At 35.8% G+C, this 19,130-nt stretch overlaps 2 protein-coding genes across 5 annotated transcripts; one reads left to right on the top strand and one right to left on the bottom strand.

Annotated features, from left to right (window-relative positions):
• Positions 1 to 135: 135 nt before the first annotated feature.
• On the bottom strand, positions 136 to 6,380 carry LOC112556769. 4 transcript variants are annotated; one of them, XM_025226122.1, is made up of 10 exons: positions 6,278 to 6,380; positions 5,193 to 5,415; positions 4,795 to 4,872; positions 3,880 to 3,999; positions 3,306 to 3,450; positions 3,019 to 3,072; positions 2,758 to 2,853; positions 2,023 to 2,148; positions 1,581 to 1,617; positions 136 to 1,257 (listed from the first exon to the last, which is right to left on the bottom strand). In XM_025226122.1, exons 2-10 carry the CDS (start codon positions 5,338 to 5,340, stop codon positions 1,129 to 1,131), a joined length of 933 nt encoding a protein of 310 aa, XP_025081907.1. In that variant the 5' UTR covers positions 5,341 to 5,415; positions 6,278 to 6,380; the 3' UTR covers positions 136 to 1,128. The 4 variants fall into 4 exon arrangements, with proteins under 4 accessions (XP_025081907.1, XP_025081903.1, XP_025081905.1 ...); XM_025226118.1 differs by having other exon boundaries at positions 5,905 to 6,296; XM_025226120.1 differs by having other exon boundaries at positions 5,984 to 6,296.
• Positions 6,381 to 6,384: 4 nt separating this feature from the next.
• Positions 6,385 to 16,027, top strand: LOC112556802 (CDC42 small effector protein 2-A-like). The gene is made up of 5 exons (XM_025226176.1): positions 6,385 to 6,533; positions 12,817 to 13,051; positions 13,701 to 13,808; positions 14,079 to 14,189; positions 15,894 to 16,027. Exons 2-4 carry the CDS (start codon positions 12,995 to 12,997, stop codon positions 14,184 to 14,186), a joined length of 273 nt encoding a protein of 90 aa, XP_025081961.1. The 5' UTR covers positions 6,385 to 6,533; positions 12,817 to 12,994; the 3' UTR covers positions 14,187 to 14,189; positions 15,894 to 16,027.
• The last annotated feature ends 3,103 nt before the right edge of the window (positions 16,028 to 19,130 follow it).

Here is a 19,130-nt window from a genome sequence, read left to right as displayed (position 1 = left end):
TGATGGGTGCTTATGGAGCACTTCATGAATACTATGCTTGCGCGTAGTCAATCTTTGCTTGTATTGGGCTCAACATTTCCTCATATAGAAAGTGATAATACATATATCTGTCAAAGATAAGTGAATACATCTCCAAACATTTTAACATCAATATATTGATACCTGAAGTTATGAAAATTTAATTCCAAGTCCCATTCTCCAGAGATACGAACATCATTGCAATTGTGTTTTTGGCAACATTCAGTACACTAGGCATAAAAGTAGCACAGATATTCTGATGAAGTTATGCTACTTCCATTGCATAAAGAAGGAAAACCAGCAGAAAAAATAAAACCAAATATCCTAAAACACAACCATAACAAGCAATTCAAATACATACAACAGTTATTAACACACCATAACTCCTGAAAAAGAAAATGCACAGCGGAATGTAAATACAAAGAGCCATTACCAAATCTAAGAACGTTTGCCTCCATCAATGTGCCCTCCTCCCATCACTACACATTTATAAGGCCACCTTCATTCCTTTAAATTAAAATGGAAAAAAATGTTTACCAATCAGATGACATTTTATTATAACCTTTTATAGCTCAGCCAAACATGGATAGAGTTAATCCTTTTTACAACCACGCTTGATGAGCTTATCAGCAAGTTTACCAAAAGCCCACAGAAGCTGAGAAATTTCTTAATATTTAAAACTGAGGCAGACAATTTTAGAGCAAAGGTAAGGACAGCCATTCTCCCATGAACATCCATGTCAACAGCAGACAATCTTTAACTTAAACCCCCAAATAAAACTGCCTTTGAAACCGTGCTGGATGACCTTCAACTAAAAGCTGCTGCAACAATTTATACTATTTACCATAGTCACTTCAATAATCATCAACAGTTCTTGAAGCATGTAAACAGGACATCAAACTTTTGACTAAATGTTCAAACCTGGCAAAAGGTTTGTGCTAAAAACAACAGCAACAGAAGAAAAAATTAATGAATGAAAAAGGCTACATTTTTTCAGTATTTCTCAAGCCATAAATTGGAGAAAGCAGTTACTTAACATCATAGATTAAAATTAACACACTGGAACTGTTTCAATATGGATAAAACAGAAATGTAGCAATGAATTTGTTTTTAGTCTTTTTTCATCTTGGAGTCACTTCCACCTGTGATGCAACAGAAGATGATGACTATGACAAATGTAAATGTCAGCCCTCCAGCAACAGCCAGGATCAGAGTGCGGTTTTCTCCCTGCAGCTGAGACTGGAATAAAGAAGGCAGTCTCGTGTACTTCGTAGTTTGATATTATCACTGTTGTTAGTGATAAACTACTAAATATATTAGTAACTTGTCTCATTAAGAAGAGAAGCCCTCTCTGAAATAATAATATGATGTCACAGAGGCATGAATATAAGGCTTGATGCAATTTCTAACAAAGACTGAAAAAGATGTATGGTCAGATTCTGAGACAGAACAAAAACCTGAGTTTTTTAAATATCATCTTGGACTCAAATTTTATGCATGTTTCATGCATGAGTGTTTTAAAGCATACTTAAAATTAAAACGTCAAACTACGTAAAACTTACCTTGATATACAATGCAATATTCTCCGTTAAAGCATCACTGAAAAAAAGCATGTTATATCATTTCATAATGCATTCTATGAACATATGTGAAAACTCTGCTCTTATTTGAAATTGGAATTAACATTACGAAACTTATGAAGATTTTTTTTTTTAACAATAGAAACTTACAATATTCTAACCCAGGATATCCACTATGGCTGACACGATGCCACTATGTTAGCCACTACTATGTAAATGCATGGGAGCAATCTGTTAAATATTATGCTTGTGGCTGCTTATATGTGAACGTTTACAGTTACACATCTGATTTATTTACTTTGCATGTATTGAATGCTAAAATATATAGTGAAAGAAATATAAAAATACTTGGAACTTCTGCAAGTTACAGGAGACATAAGAAAAGTACAGAATATTGACCTACTGTGAAAAATAGTGTACTCACAAAGCTGTGCTCTCCACAGGAACAGGTGAGGCTTTAACATTTCTATACCATGACTTGACAAAAGAAGTCACAGATGGTAAATCATACTTTTGTGTCTCATAGCGATACATCTTTCCATCCCTGAAACTGTCAACAAAGAACTGAAATTGAGTATACTAAGACTAATTCTCACAAGCATCCCAATAAGATGAGGTTTTCATAATTTTATGGTCTGAAAACCATTGAAACCAAGTTTTTAAAAATGCTCTTTAATCATCTGGTGCTTGGACCACCTATAGCTTTCTTGGGCATCTTTATACAAAGTTTTTTTCTTGCGCCACTCCCTTTTTCTCCCTGAGGAGAGGGCCTTCTTAGCCAGAGAGGTATCAAATATGTATCATTGGCCAAATTTTACATAACATTCATAAAATATTTTCCAATCACATGTTCAACTTAATTCAGTCTGGCTAAGAAGACAAAGCTTTACATCATAAATGTTTCCAAGACTTATATACATTTTAAAACTTTTATTTGACTTGGCAAGCTTTCAGCAAAACTCATAAGACGAAAAGCCTAGCTTCCCCTTGATAGATACATTCAAACTCAAACATTAAAAAACATCTATACAAACCTCATTTTACAATGACATACGTACAGATAGCATCATACGTCCAAACAAACAATTCAGCGACATAAGTAGGAGAAAGACGGTTTATGCACACTACTTCACTAAATGAGAAATGCAAAAGGTCATACTATATGAGTTCTGGACATGTGGTGATCTTGAAACGCAAAGCCAGCTTGGGGTTTGCATCCACATCAACCTTGGCAACATTTATCCATGACTTTTCACTAAAGCCAAAAACAAAAAATCAAGAAGTCAGTGTTCAGGAAGACAAAAACATAAGCAAATCTTAAAAAAACTGGACTAACACAATTGCACTCACTTCCTCTCTTTATCTCTCATACACAAATTATTCCCCTCAAATGAAGAATACAAAGATACAAAAGACTTACTTGACACCTATGCTTTCAAGGATATGGAAATAGTCTGGACATGACTGCCGATAACTGTAAAAAAAGATTCAGCTACTTAAGATTTGTATCACATTTTCACTGACGTAAAATTTCCATGTATTTTTTTTTAATAGCAATCATAAGACATTGTTATTCTGTTGTGTTTCCAATAAAGCAACCTCTCATTTATAAAATGAAATTGATTAAAATTTCTTTCTTTCTTTTCTCTTATGTCTTCCTCTATGTATGTGTGTGTGTCTCTCTCTTTTGCACTAATTAAAACTCACAATAAAACAAGCCAGTGACCAGTAGTTGAACCTGTTGATGCCTGTGTCAGATGTTCAAAAGTATCATCAGTCAAAAATCGAGTCAGTGATGTGGAACCTGCCTTTCCCAACCATGAGAAGATTTGCTCAGAATCATCCAATTTATCTGAGGATGATGCATCAAATAAATCAGTATTAACTTAGAACCAAGATAAAAATCCACGAATGAAACCTGTACAGGCTGAAAATAGTCTGCAAATAATCTACAAAAAAATATATTTTGAGATAATGGTGATACTAGAAAAATGACAAGGGAACAATTTTTGTAGACAATTCTGCACTATGGTGACTACTTGTTTCCCCGAAAACCTGATTCAAAATTAAATAAGGCTGTGTATGGCATAAAGAAACAGAGGCTTCAGTGAAATTCTAAATTCTGCAATATTTTCATAAAAAAAAACCAGTTTGGAGACATTGAGTGTAACAAAAAATTAAAAAAAGTTCAAGACTGCAATGAAGAGTAGTGATAGCAGAGAAAATAGTTATAGTAAATCTAGCATGGCAGAAATAATTCCGACCAAATAAAACTGATTACCTGTATATACTGCAATTTCTCCATCTCTTATAAGTACGAAAGTGGGTGAAACTTGAGATTTCAGTAAAGAAGCAACAGCCCCATTAGTCTTTTCTTTCATAACTTGAATGTCTGGTATTACTGGAAAAAAATGTATTCATTGAGAATAAGTGCAGTCAGCATAACAAAAAGTAGCAAAGCTATAATAAGATGTAGATAGTGTAATAAAATGTAGTATTAGTCACGTAAGAAGAGTCATAAAAGGTACCATCTCTTAAAGCTGCTCATACCGGAAAAATTCCTTAAAGAAGTTATAAAATGCTTTTGAAGGATCTTTAAATGATTACAAGCAATAGAGAAGTAAGCAAAAGATAATTTCATAAATATATATTTTGTTTTTTATTCTTATTCAGTGTAAATCCTTTTTAACTTTTTTATCAAGAAAAAAAATTATGCCTGACTGTATTATAGAAATTGCATAAGCCCACAGCAGACCAACATGTTACAAACAGATTCTATGTTATTATATATCAATGAAAATAAACTTTATGCTGAAAATCTGATGACATATTGATTGGGCAAGTTGACATAAGTCTTTTTGTTTTCCATCAGCTTTCAGATCTATAGCTATGTTGTTTAAAAAGCAAAGCAGCTGGCCCTGAGAAAAGTGTAATCTTTTAAATGTTATTCCTAATGACTGCAAGGTTAAAGAACTACTTTTGGTTTTTATTTTAACTTTATCCATAACAGCAAATTCCTTACCACATTAGGAACTATTTATGTCTGTATACCCATTGAGAAGTATTTGAATGCTTGCTGTCTCACGTCAAATGCACACCTCAAAGTCATATGAAAATATGTCTAATAAAGCAGCTTACTACAGTCATGGACCTTGATCGTGGGTCTGTAATTACAGCTGTAGGGTGTGTTACTTACATTGACTGATCTCCCCTTGGCTTGTCATTGTATTCAAGAGGTCTTCAGCTTCTTGACATGCTTGACAGCTATCAGAATCTATACACACAAACATACAGGGAATAACATAAAACTGGTTTACAATTTTGCACCTTTATGCTCACCCTCATTTATAGTTGTCAATTAATATATGGTGCTTAGCATTCACATAAGTGTGTACCACCTGGATGTGGACTCGTGCATCTATTTACAATACAGAATACAGGATCACATCTATGTATAATTTAGCACCTTAGTTTTGCACCTTGCCAAAAGTTATGCTCATACAATGTCAAGGCTACACTGCGATCCTCATAAAAGTTGTATTAATGAATGTTCAAATGATAGTAATGTTCATATTAAAAAAAAAAAATACTCACAAAGCAACACCAATAATGGTGCCCTGATGTTTAATGCATCCTGTAATTTATGCATATCCAATTCTTCCATTGCTCTTGGACAGTTGAAAAGCCCTGAGAAAATCACACTCAATATACAAAAACTAGGGAAAAACCACATGAAAGCCATATTGGTGATCCAGAAAAGATTTATATTAATTCATCAGCACAGTTCTGTGTACAGCTGCAGGCTTGGGACTTCAACCTGAAAATAATCAAAAGTCTTCAATAAGTTGACAATTTTGTTTGTTTGGGAAAGAAGAGAGAATAGAGAGGTATCTATATATGTGTTCAAACATTAATTAATTGATTGTTTGAACATTATATATATATACCTCTCAATACTCTCCCCTCCTGATCAGGGCATAAATGTTGAAGCTTCATTCTAGTTCTTTTACTCTGCATGGATAGCTACTAGCAGGTTGCCATGATTGACTAATGACTCACGCACATTGCATGAAATACCATTCATGCATAACAATGCGCATTAAATGAGTGTAGATGCGTAATTGTACGTCATACTTCACCTGGGATCCATGCACAAATTAATTGCATTCAATCTCGCTGTTATTCTGGGGCTTCAGTGGCCTATATCTATGCCTTGAAAGTTATGAGCAATTCTGATGAAAGGAAAGCATGCTAGTACAAACACAAAAATAAAAATTTAAAGCTAATTGCGTACGTATATACTTACAATTGCATCTGATACTTTAGACAAAATTTACACTCCTTAGTTGATATAATAATTGTCTTCCACATATAGTAAAAAACACCTTTTACGGTTTAATCCTGTCTTTCAAACTGTACTTGATGTAAAAACATCCAAATCGTAAGTTCGCAGTCTAACCTGAGCTGAGTTGAGCACGAAAGTAACAGCGCACTGTTTGCAGCAGGCTGCTATCGTGATCATATCCACAACTGGACATGTAAATACGTCCTACAATCAATGCACACAAGATGCTGCCATGAATAGATCAATTCGTGTGAGTATTGAAAGAGTTGTAACACCCGACGTCAACAGCACTGCTGAGAAAATGAGGTCAAACCTAGCTAACAGAACAGATTACCGTCAACAACGAAACGCGGTGTGAGCAGACGATTTTTCTTGCGAGTCAATGCAACGTGGTTAGATCTCGCTGAGTTGCACCGAACTCTCGCGAGATATTTTACTGTTACAAAAACCTATTTCCGGGTTCGGGAAAGGTCAAAGCTAACTACATCGGTTATCGTAGCTCGTGAGAAACTTTTTTTTTAACTCAGGGTTTCATCTGACTAGGACCAGTAACAGTTCGCAATGCCTACATAACGACACAAAACAAAAAGGTAAGTGATTCAAACTTTTCTAGCTTTTGTATAAAATGTTAAATCTTCGATCCTGAAAATATTCGAGCACTTTACTTCCAGTCGGCGAGTTGACGCCATTTTTGGAAGTGGTATGTATAATTGATCAAGTTCAGCCGAGCGTGTTAGTGAGGCTGCGGTGAGATTGATATTTTGATAGTTCCTAGTGAGGACGGGTATTACATATCAAGGATATGAACCGGTTAGGGGGAATGTGTAAGAGATATACGTTAAGGAAGACAGAGAAACTAAATGTTATTTTGCATTTTTTGTTATTTTTCTACTTTCCACTTGGCACTTCCACTCTTCCAATTTAATTCTGTATGCCACGGTTTGGGTTCCACCAATAGAAGTTTGTGACCTCCCCGCAATTGTGATGGAGCTGCTCTAAAAGTATGCTATAATTTAATCATTCAATTGTTAAAATGTGAACTAAACCGAAGGAAGGTACAGAAAAAGCGTGGTGGGATTATTTCTTAATACATGATATTTTGTGTGGATTTGCATCACAACAGTTGCAGGTCCTGTTAATGAATGACCAGAAAGGCAGGGTCTAATGATATTTGAGTTTTCCATCCACAAAATACTAGGGATTTTTAGATTCTCTCCCCCCCCCCCACCCAGTAAAAAATTGTTTAGTGATTTCAGAACCTCAGTGAAAATCGGTGTTTTAGCTCCATTCCCTGATAAAAATAGTATAGACTTTATCAGCAACAAAAGTACACATCAATGTCCAGCTGTTAATATTATTATTACCATCATCCCTGATATCCTGTTTTTATACATATAAAAGTTTGTTGCTGATGTTTTATAGCAAGAAATATTGATAAGGAAACATCATCACCTTTCAGGTCCAGTTTATTACAGAATGTCTCTAACATAAACTCTATGAAGTTTTCAGACCTGACAATGCCAAATCCTTTATAAGATTTCAGATCCCACGATAAATTTTCTTTACATGATCACGATGAAAAGCTCAATCTTTCACTTGATTTACAAACATTTTTTATATGATGAACAACCCTGTAGACACATGAGTTCATGTTCGCAAACACAACCCATAAAGCAGTTGTACAATAAACAAATGATAATCATAAAAAAAGCAAGGTTGAATAATATGAGACGTGATATGGATCTCTGAATACGCAATCTGTTATCAGGTCACTTAAAATTAGACAAAGTAAAAAGAGCTCCGAGCACTCTGAGTCCGCGTTCGACGAAGACTCCCCCGGATGCGTACACTTCACCAGTCTTGGACACATCTTTGAACAAAGTGCCCTCGCGACAGGCTGCCCCTCGACAACCAGTAGTGGACAGCTGCAGAATTGCCTTGGCAAACTACTGCTACTATTGGTGGAGATCTCAGGTCACACTCCGTTTCCCCAGGCAATGATGTTGGAAGTGAGTTTTCCGACACACTGTCCCTAACTCACTAGCACTGCTGCTCCTCTGGTTGCCCCAGGCAATGGACAACAGATGAGGTGGTGATCTCAGGCGACAGTTGTCCAGCACCGGCTCCAGACGACCAAGACACTAGGGACACACAGGCACAGTAGTTACTACCCCCAGCGGTTGCCCCAGGCAACGGTTGCAGAGTTGCTGTTGCCAGTTCTGACGGTTTATCCCCTTCTTGTCGTCTGCGAGGACAGAGACCCCTTCCTCGCTCTCCATGGTCCCAGACTGTAAGTGCCAGCAAGTAGTGCTATGCGTTCACATGGAACAGACTTGCCTCAGACTTTCTGCCTACAGCTGGTAAGGCGCTCAGAAACGGTAGTCCCTGCTTTTGTGTTGGGGAAAGACACCTTAAACTGCATACTATTAGACCACGTGACCCCTTGGCATCAAATCTACCCGGCCCTGACGCTATCGCTCTAATACTAACAAAACTACTGCCCACCACGCTACACCCCTATACTGCTACATCTTACCCACCAACCCTTTATAACAGTATTACTGATGTAGAACTGAGTGAAAATGTGGGGCATAAAGAAATATGCTGAATTATTTCTCATGGCTGTTGATATATAACTTATGTTGGGTTGTGAGACATTTTTTATAGCGAACATTAATGATTGTGAATTAGAAGTGGTAATAAGTTGAAGCAATATCTTACAATAAAGAGTAAGCAAAAGAATTTGAAATTGTAGTTAAAGATAACGTTTCCCATATTTTTTGTGCTTGTCAGTAAATGATTGCCATTTTCTGCTTATTTTCTCTCCTGCTCATTCTTAACACCTTGTCTTCAATTTAACCTTCATTTGTTGTCTGATAGGAACAATTTAAATAAATGTAATTGATAGGGAAGTCAAGGGTGGTGTTGAAATCCTGGAATTAAGGCATCCCATGCCCTATCCTCATCATATATTTCACAGTTTCAGTTTCATAATTTTGGGGTCATTGCACTATAGGCCAGAGTAAGCAGTTCTCATCAGCCATTATCAGCATGACCATACGTCTCTGATCAGTTTCCTGTCAGACCAACTTTGCAGTATGCCTTTAAAATAAATGTGTTAACCTCCGTGAATATGCAGATAAACAAGAAAAACTATAGTGTGTGGATGGTAGGTGGCAACTGCTGCCCATGATGTTGACTATAAGGTTAAAGTTTTGGGCTGTATATTTTAATTAATAATGGTGCTACATTGATATTTCTTTTTAAATTAATGATAAACAGTCCAAAAATGTTTCTGGTTTCCTTGATTGTGCCCTGAACAATTTTTTTTATATTGTTTGATATGACATCCTTATTTTCTTGATTTTTGTCTAGCCTCCTTAATTCCCCCCCCCCCCTTCCTGCACACACATACACACACACTTTTATTAGGAACTTGACATTTTTTTCAGTGCTGGTTTTCTCTGTGTAGATGTATCACACCTATCTTTATTATGGCATCACAGCTGGACAGACTTTGTTGTAACAAGGGGCACAGGCAGTTGCAGACTGATTGTTTGGCTATGAATAGATGCTGATAAGATCAGTAAAGTGATGCTGCAGGAAAGCTAGCCTACAGAGTAGCATCTTAAAATTTTCTGACCCACTGTTTGTGTTCACATTGAAGCTGCTGAGTTCAGCGTGTAGTGTGCAGGATCTTTATTTCTTCTAAGTGTATTGAGCAGCATATCATGAAGCTAGGCCCCAGTTTTTTTCTTTGGAATTTTTATTCTTGGTGCTTTGAGTTTCTGGGTGTACCAATGAAATTCAAACCAGAGAATATAGTCATGCGGTCAGTACTGTAAGTTTTTTTATTGCTTTAGCATAGGCAGAATATCTTAACATACAGCTTGCTTGAATTATTATAATCTCATTTGTATGCCTTGGTTCTGAAATTTGCTTTCTTTGTATGCATGAAGACATCCAATACTCTTAAGAAATAAGCATTGAAATTTTCTTATATACAACCTTTACTGTTATTACACTCTGAGAAACAGATTTTGAAGTGTTGCTGCTGAGCAGAATGTGAGAGAAGTGAAAGTAAGATGGGACCAGGATTTGAGTAAATAGCTGCTGTGATATACAACATCTGAAACTTTAAAAAAAGGGCAATTACTATAGTATAAATAATACCTATGTTTAAATCATCAAGCATCATAAGTGGTGGTACATTTTTGACACTGCATGTACTTAATATTTGTAGGTGTTTTGACATTGGGAATAGGTTTTATGGCAGCCGTACTCTGATTAATAGATATTCTCTAAACCCATCTTGCATTTGATTGTCGGCTTTTCACAGCAGTTAATGGTGTCAAAGAAAAATTGATGAAAACATCACTAGCATAGGCAGTGGTTTCAAACTCTAGCTGATTAGGTCAGGAGTATTTCTGAAACATTTTTTATGCCAGAAAATTATTGTAAACTTATATTGTGAATATTAAAAGCAACTATTTGAGCGGCAGTGAATCCGCATGCCTTTGTTGCAGGTAAATAATAACTAGTTAAGGCATTAGGGTATAAGATCCTCTTCAACTTTATTGTGAAGGATTGCAGCATCTTTTCTTAACACATACCATATGGCACAAAATGTATTGAAAGTTGGAGTAGGATTCCTTAATTTTGTTTTTAGATATGCACATCTGCTTGTGATGAACAGATGAAATGTCATGGACAATGGAGAGTAACAGCTTGCAAAATGTGACGATGCTTGAACTTTGAATTTTCCTCCATGTTCCATTATGTATAATGCTACATGAGCAAGTGCCATAAAATTGCAATGCATTTACTTCTGGCATATCAGCTAGTGAGTTCTTGCATGTTCATTTGCACAAAAAGTAGTCTTTTTTTAAATTCTGTTCTACTGTGTAAGAATGTGCTAGAAAAAAAGGGATGACAAATCAAGGAAGTTTTTGATTCCTAGCTCATGTCAGTGAGAGTTAAGTTTTTACCCCTGTGTACACTATCAGCTCTGCACTTCAGTTGCAGCTACACTATTAAAGGGCATGTTATTTGCTGGGTGTGTGTGAGCAGGGGTAAATGTGGAAATAGAAAAAGGCACCACTTTCCAGCGCATTTGCTGATTTGCTTCTTCACTAAAGCAAGGAGTTTGAGAAGAGGGAAAATAACTGGAGGTAGTAGAGTCTTGTCCATAAAACAATTTCTACTACAGAGATTTAAGGTATGTAGCACTGTACTGGGGAGAAGTAAATCATGCCATTCACATTTCACAAGCACAGTGACAAAAATTTGAAAAGATGCAAAATATTTTCAGATATGCTTAATGAAGTGCACACACTCTTAATAACATAACGGACATGCTTGCCATTTGCTCAGCATTGTTATATTCCTTCTTTCTGCAAGGTCATGTAAAGAAATGTAAGGAGTCAAATTTATCAGAACAGAATCATCTGTACATTTGAGGTGAGCAGTGAAGCAATCTCCTTGCCTTGTTCAAATAGGTGTGTGAACTTTGTGCTGTAATCACTGTCAGCACAGTGAAGGTAATCCAGACTTCTGTCAGCCTGTTTAGTGATGGCTGCACTTCGGGTATTATGTCATTCGTTTGAATTTAATTAGCTGTGTTGCAGACAAAGTGGTCCAAGTTGTAGTGACGCACAAAAATATCTCAGGTTGAGGTCAACTAAAGTAATGTAGATGATAAAATCATTTCAAGAATAAGTTGCAAAGCATTATAATTGACAAATTTGTTTTGCTAATTAAGAATATTTGAATTACTTTTAAAGAAAATTTGCAGAGTATATTCAGAGTGGAGTGGCTGCTTATTCGTTTTGGATTTCCCAAATAATATATGTAGTGTCAAGTATGAATAGTGAATGTCATGAAGAGTAACTGGTTCAGCAGGAAATGCTGACTTTTTCCTGTTCATGTAACATGTGACATCTGAACTTTGGACTTCAAGAAAACAAATGCAAGCATTCATGTCGTAAGGAGAGGAAATAGAATTAATGTAGGGGTTAAGACATTCATGCATGATGAGCAGTTATAATGAAGGGATTAGGTTAAAAAGAATGTAGCTGCTTAGGTTAGAAAGGTGTTTAATCTTTAACATTGTTTAGACATATTTAAACTAAAGGATTTGGTCATGTTCAGAAAACGATCTATACCATAGGCACAAGGCATAACCATTGACGGTTGAACAAGGGGAATTAGGGATTAGACTTTTCTTTACCTGATGAATGTGTAACATTCACTTCCTATGAGATAAATTCAAAATAATTTGTTTTATATTTGGGATTTAGTGTAACAAGCTAAACAGCTGGGCATGTGATAAAAGAGGTCCTAACACAGTTGCCTTATACTTCCTATCAAAATATGGGAAGAAGTAACATATGGGGGAAAAAATAAAGAGTTGTTTTCATCTTTGGTACATAATAGTCAGCAATAACAATAAATGATCCTTTTATTCAGCTCAGTTATCTGTAAAGAGGAAAAAGTACTGCCACTAACATGCAACATATTCAGTGTGTTTTGAGGTTGAGGGCCGTTCATGCATGTACAGTAGCATGAATGCAGACCAAAGACTTGAAAAAAGAAATTCAAGAAACCATTGGTTGAAGAGTTAAAGTGATTTAATATTGTTGGTTTTCATCTTTGGAAACAAAATTGTTTCTCATCTGTTTAACCTGTATAATTTTGGAAACACAAAAGAAGTATACTTTAGGCAGCTTACAAAAGAAAACAAAACCAATTTAAAAGGTGCTTAGTCTAACAGAATGTTTATCTGATTCAGAAAAAATACCATACTGCAGAGTAGTTTACCTTTTGTCACTGCTATAATGACCTCTTCCTCAGATTTTGTTTTCCCTTTTGCAGCTCTGCACTACTCCATTTCCAGTCCAAAGAAACAGTTTGGCATCTCTCATCAAGGCTTTGGGAACTTGGTGGTTCACTTCAAGCTGGTCTGTTCCTGAACCCTTCCTGCTTGTTCATGCTGTCAGGCTGCTAAATACCTGTAAAAGAAGCATCCTAAGCAGGGCAGATAGTCAGCCTGATGATGGGAGACGCCCTTTTGTGTTTTAGTTGTTGCATAACAGAACAGCCGCAACCTGTAAGTAGGCTGCTTATGTAGTTTTTAATATTCTTGAGGTATATTTATTAATTTTTATTTTGAATTGAAAAAAATTCAGAAAGATTGATATACATACACGTTTAAATCGAAGGATTTGGTCATGTTCAGAAAGCCATCTACATCAGTGGTTCTTAAAGTATTTCGGATCGTGGACCAGTTTGCTAAAGTAAAAAATATGGCTGACTACCAATGCCTAAAATCACTTTGTACTATGAATTTCAAATTTAAACTGCCGCATTTGCTTCATTACAATTCAAAACTAAATGTACTTTTGTGATAGTATTGTAGTAATAAGTTTACATAAAATTAAATACTTCGCAAAGTACACATAAAAATTAAAAATAAGGAAGTGCACTGTGTTACTAAAGGAATAACAGATGACCCAGCTAAAGGTCACAAAGCTCACGCTGTGATATAAAGACTTTTGTTGGTGAGCGAGAGTTTTATGTGAACGAGCAGTTGGATATCGATAAAATTAAAACTTGTGTGAAATCGCCCTTTGAGAACCATTGATCTATGCCATAGGCGTAAAGCATCTTTGAAATTTATCTTTATTAAGAGACATCAGTTAAATGTCAAGTCAGTTCTTATGTTTCGTTTAAGTTAATTTAAAATTTTTTTTTTTCAGAAACGCCGTCGACGCATTGACCCTAGCATGATTGGTTTGCCAACAAATTTCCGTCACACAGCACATATAGGTTCTGGAGATGTACCCAATAGCTTTAATTCTTCACATGTGAGATATCTTACATTTTATTTGTCATTTATAAAAAACATTTTTTAATAAATTATATTTTACTTAATGCTTATGATTGATTTTTAGGTAATCTTATAGCATCTTTTATATATTTTTTTTTTAGTTGCATGAATTTTACTGAAGTACTTATGCTAGAGTTTGAAAAAATCACTTAGAGAAGAATCATATATATATATAGAGAGAAAATGATCAAATAAAATACACAAAGAAGATAAATTTTGAATGTTGTGTTGTCCACCTTATCCACAGCTCCATTCCGTGCAGAACCAAATGGCCTCTAAGGGAGATTATGAACACCACCTCTCACCTGGACACCTGCAGCTTGCTGTCGTAGAATTACCTCGGAAAAACCCTTGACAGGTTTGCCATTAATGTAGATGTGGGAATAGAATGTTATCATCATTATTTTGCTTTGAAGAGGGTTTTGCACAGAATTTTGAAATGAATGTTTGTGATCAATGAGGTTTTATTTTATTAGGACACTCCTCCAACTCTGCCTTCCTCTTTAATCATAGATGAGGTTTTACCACATAAAGCTACTGGCCAGGTGAAGCGCATACCCACGTAGTAAGGATGCAATGCAATGAGGTAGCCCTAGTCTTCAGCACCTCTTGAAAGAGTTCGCTATTCAACCTAACCCCAAGAACCCCTATGCCACCTCTCTTAATAATGACTTAAGACTCATTGCCCTGAAATCTGCTGTGGCAAAGTGTATGGAGAAGGTAGAAGGTTAGCAGTTGTTACCACAGACTAACATTTCCCACAACCTGCAGCAGTTCATATGTTGCAAAGTACACAGGAGGCAGTCATCACTGAGCTCAGTTTCATCCTTGAGTGGCTTGTAGTATTCATGTCATCTGTCTGTGTTCTAAGTTTAGCGTTCAACACCATCAAGCCCCACATTCTAGCTTGTAAGCTCCTCTTCTCTTAGAAGATTATGACTTGACCTAAAGATCCGCTGTGAGATCATTTTTTTTGAGTCCTTAATTTTCTTACTAATTCTCAGTAGAGCATCTAGTATCATTGACTGCTCTGGCTCTGTCTTCAATCCCGAACGAGAGTTGCAAAATCAATTACTAGCACTTAGATATAGCAATATATCACAACCATTTGCTCCTCAGTTTCTTGCTGAGCAGGTTGATGTAATTAAGTTCCTCATCATTCACCTAAACATGAGGCTGCCTTTCACAGATCCTTCTGTCTTTACAAGAAAGTCCAGAGCAGATTATATATGCTTCATAAATTGCACTTGTTTGGCATCAGGGATGAGACTTTTAGGCTGTTCCACAGCTACTTGATTGAATGTCTGCTCATTTTCTCGTTCCTTGCTTAGTTTTGGAACCTGTCAGTGAATGATTAAATCCAGTGGTGAGCTGTCATGCATGTACGATTAAGTTTCTTTGTCTTGTGAGCCTTTATTTTAGAGCATGAAAATTTTATTCCACTCAAAAATATATCAGTGTACATATTGGTTTTATAAAGTTGTCTTATCAAACAGTCACAGGATAATGCAAACATTAATTTAAATACTGTAGATGAATATTATAGTGATCTTGATCTCTGTTGTCAAAAACTGCTCTAAGGGATATGTTTTTAACACTGTGTCACTGACAGCTGAGAACAAGTAATGATGAAATATTTTCTAGCATTTGGTTTATTGTGCAGTGTCTTAAGTGATAAGACCACTGACCTAAACTCTTATTTTTTCAGATACACTATTCCCTGCTCTCTCTGTGTCCCAATTTGTTAACATTTTCTGATCCTCTATACAAATTTTCTTTGTGAAATTTTGCTCTTTCTCTTTGTGTGTGGATGTGTGGAGCATTTCAACATTTTATTTAAATGAAAAACTGTATAACTTTTTTTGTTAAAAGACTTGACATAGATATATTGATCTATACATTTCATCTATAGGATAATTTTGTATTTTTGTTGTTTAATAATGTATTCGACTGATGGTATGTTTGTAGTATGCCGATTATATTTACTCATTATCAGCATTTTGAAACTTGAAGCATATTGTAATATTAGTTACAAACCACTTTTCTTTCTGATTTATTGCAGAGTGACAAATAGGATGAGTGAATATTTGTGTCTGACTGTAATTAACAGTAGAAGATGGGACTTGGAGCTCCTACGGCTTTGTCTTCAGATCTGCTTATATACATCCACATTTAACATCTTTATAGACATCTAAGGGAGTTCAGAAGCATATATTTTTTACAGTGCATCGACAGTTCATTATTGCTAATGAAAAGTCCACACCAAACAGCTCAGCATGAGCTTAGACTGAAGTATTTAAGTATTTTGTATGATTGCATCTAAAGAATACTTTACTATAGCAAGTTTTGCAATAAAAAGTATAATGCTTTTGGAATCTTGAATAAAAATATTTGTTAAATTAGTACCTTCTCTGTTTATGCCTGCTGCATTAAAAACATTGATCAGTGTGGCTGTGCCACAAATTGCAGCTTTCACATGTTTTCCGGTGCATAAACTCTTTGAGGCAATCAGGTTATGTCAGATTCAACATGTTGCTAAAGTCCTGGATCTGGATAAATGCTAAGCTTTGGTTTTTCTTGCTTGTAATACTATTGTCCCTTTCTTTTAATCACTAGAATGAAAGCATGCTTACATTCCTATAAAAATTTTCCAGGACCCTGAGTGCTTATCTTACCTGTTAAAGCATTCTTGAAGAATTATTTGGTAAAGCCTCTTCAGAATGGCATCTGTTCATTTTCATCTGGAGATAATAAAAGGTTTGGGATCCCCTTTTCCCCAAATCAAGACGGTGCAAACAAATATGGAATGTAGACCAACACTGACAAAAGGAATGTCATCGTTAACACCAACAACAATGCAGATACCTACATGAAAGGAGTACAACTGAAGGAGGTGAACAGCTTTGAGTACTTGAAAGCTACCCTTTCCAAAGATAGCAGTTCCACTGCAGACATCTGTACCAGGATCGTGACAGTGGTAATGGCCAGGCTGGACAGAATCAGGCGCAGCAATGCATGCTGCCAAGACCACTCAATGCTTTTGTACTTTCTTTTCTACTGTACAGATGTGAGCTATGGACTCTGCTTACTAGCTGCTTGAGGAGAATCCAGGCATCGAAGAATACATGCTTGATGAGTCTACTCCAATTATCATATGTGGAATGCAAAGCTATTGACTTTGTATGGCAGCCACCCTTGTGAGACACCAGGAACCCTTTTTCAATTAAGTAAAGTGGTACAAGCTGGTCTGGTTTGGTCATGTGACCTTTAAGACTGTTCTTAGAACTCGGGGATCGTTGCTGAGGTGGACAGAGGAAGAATCAGCTTGCAAATGTGAAGAAGTGGCTGGTCATTTCATGCAGGACCTGCTCACCGTTGCCCAGAATAAGCTTAAGTGGCAAGCCTTGTCAGTCGCTGCATATGTCCATTTGTACCCTCCCCTTCCTACCATGACAAGCATAACCATTTGTCAACTAGTACCACATAAGGGATGAATGAATGAATATCAAGAGCATCTTTGATACTGGGAATTCAAAGCTGTTCATGTGTATCCTAAACTTGAAGCATGTTATTAGCCTGTGATTGTTTGTTCTTGCTGTGAAAGTCAGTATAAAGCTATTGAATGATTAGGAAAATAGTTTTTTTTTTACAATGTATTTTTTTTGCATGTTATTTCGTGTTTTATTGTACACTACGTAGGAGTAGTTTGTAATGTACAGACTCTTTGACACATTTTAATGTAGGTTTCTTGGTTGCTTGAATTAGAATAGTTAATAGTCAACCATCTTCAGGTCATTGCTACAATTTCAACTGTTGCAGCACTATTATTTACACCTACAGCTGAGTTAGACTAGATTCATATTTCTTCAGAATATAGAAAATATCAAAGCAAATGTCTAGCTGTTTTGACAATGGTATTTAAACAAATTCTTACAGTAACATAGAAATATCTACTCAGAGTTTGACAATGCCAGGCACAAACTGAAATTTTAGTTATTGGCATAAATAGAACCATTTTAAATGATTCATACAAAGTTTGATACTAACATCTTCCCTGTAACAGCAATATTTTTCAAGTGTAGTCCTTCAGAGAAGCCCATCTTAATCCATAAGTAAGTCAGCAGAAGTGTCTCTTGCATTTAAAAAAAAACAAACTTTGGAACTATTTTCATCATAGAAAGATGACATTGTTTAAAATGTTGAAAGTCCCTATAAGGGAGCCTTTTTTGTCAGCTTTCAACTTGCTTTCCAGAACTATTGCATCATTAACAATGCAGTCAGCACTTTCTCTTTAAACAAGTGTTTTTATTAATGTTGAATTACTCCTGTGCAGCCAGTTGTATTAAGGGCAGTCTTTTGTCAAATCTTGTTAATGTATTTTTCATGCTCCCATGTGATGAACTGGCAGTGGATCTTCCTTAACAATTTGTACCTGCAGTTGCAAACATCTTCATAGCTACAGCTCAGTTGCACTGATCCACCTATGTTGAATGATCTAAAACTCTTCTATGCATGACAATACACTTTTCTGTACATTTCTGATGGGCAGTTGATATTTCAGTAGGGCTAATTGTTCCTTCATTTATTGATTGTGAAGATGGTAGGTGTCACTTTTCATATTTTATGATCTTTTTACCTCCACTAAAATATATCTGCTTAGAGATTAAACAGTGAGGTTTTAAAAGCTCGAAAATGGCTAGATCTTAAGTTAGATGTAGAGAACTATGAGTGTTAACTTACAGGTCAGGTTTTTACTTCTTATTTTTTGAGAGAGCATTTAATGACAAGTTGCAAGGTCCATTTATCGCTGGCTTACGTCAATACAGTCACATTATTTTGTAGCAATCATGCCTTTCTCTAATGCTTCTGCCTTACAAAAAATTAGCTGTATTGTTTCGGAGCTAATTTTTGCCTTGAAGCAGTCTTGGAACTGTAAACTTTTCTTAGCATAAATTTTTAACATGTTTTTGTTAACTTAGATGTCTAATTTTCTTGTGGTAAAAGCAAGTTTACCAGTGTGGCATATTTTAATCAAAGTTTGTGCACCATTTAAAATCTGAGTTTATTGTACCTCCTGTAGTAGTTTAAAAAATGCTGTGGCTTTGCATTTGACCATTCCTCGCATCTTTTTAAACTAAACAAGTATGTTTTCTTGAGTAGAGATGGAGCTACATTATTTATTTTTTTTTAAAGTGCCTTAAATGTACAGCAATTTTGACAATACCAACCTGCTTTATAAAAGTGAAACGTACTTGTCTCCCACCAGTCTAACAAAGAAAAAAGATCGTTGGTTGCCTTT

The sequence above is a fragment of the Pomacea canaliculata genome, linkage group LG2 (genome assembly GCF_003073045.1).
Source record: "Pomacea canaliculata isolate SZHN2017 linkage group LG2, ASM307304v1, whole genome shotgun sequence".
NCBI classification, from domain to species: Eukaryota; Metazoa; Mollusca; class Gastropoda; order Architaenioglossa; family Ampullariidae; genus Pomacea; species Pomacea canaliculata.
The sequence above is the reverse complement of the archived record's forward strand: the minus strand, read 5'-3'. Positions and strand labels throughout refer to the sequence as shown.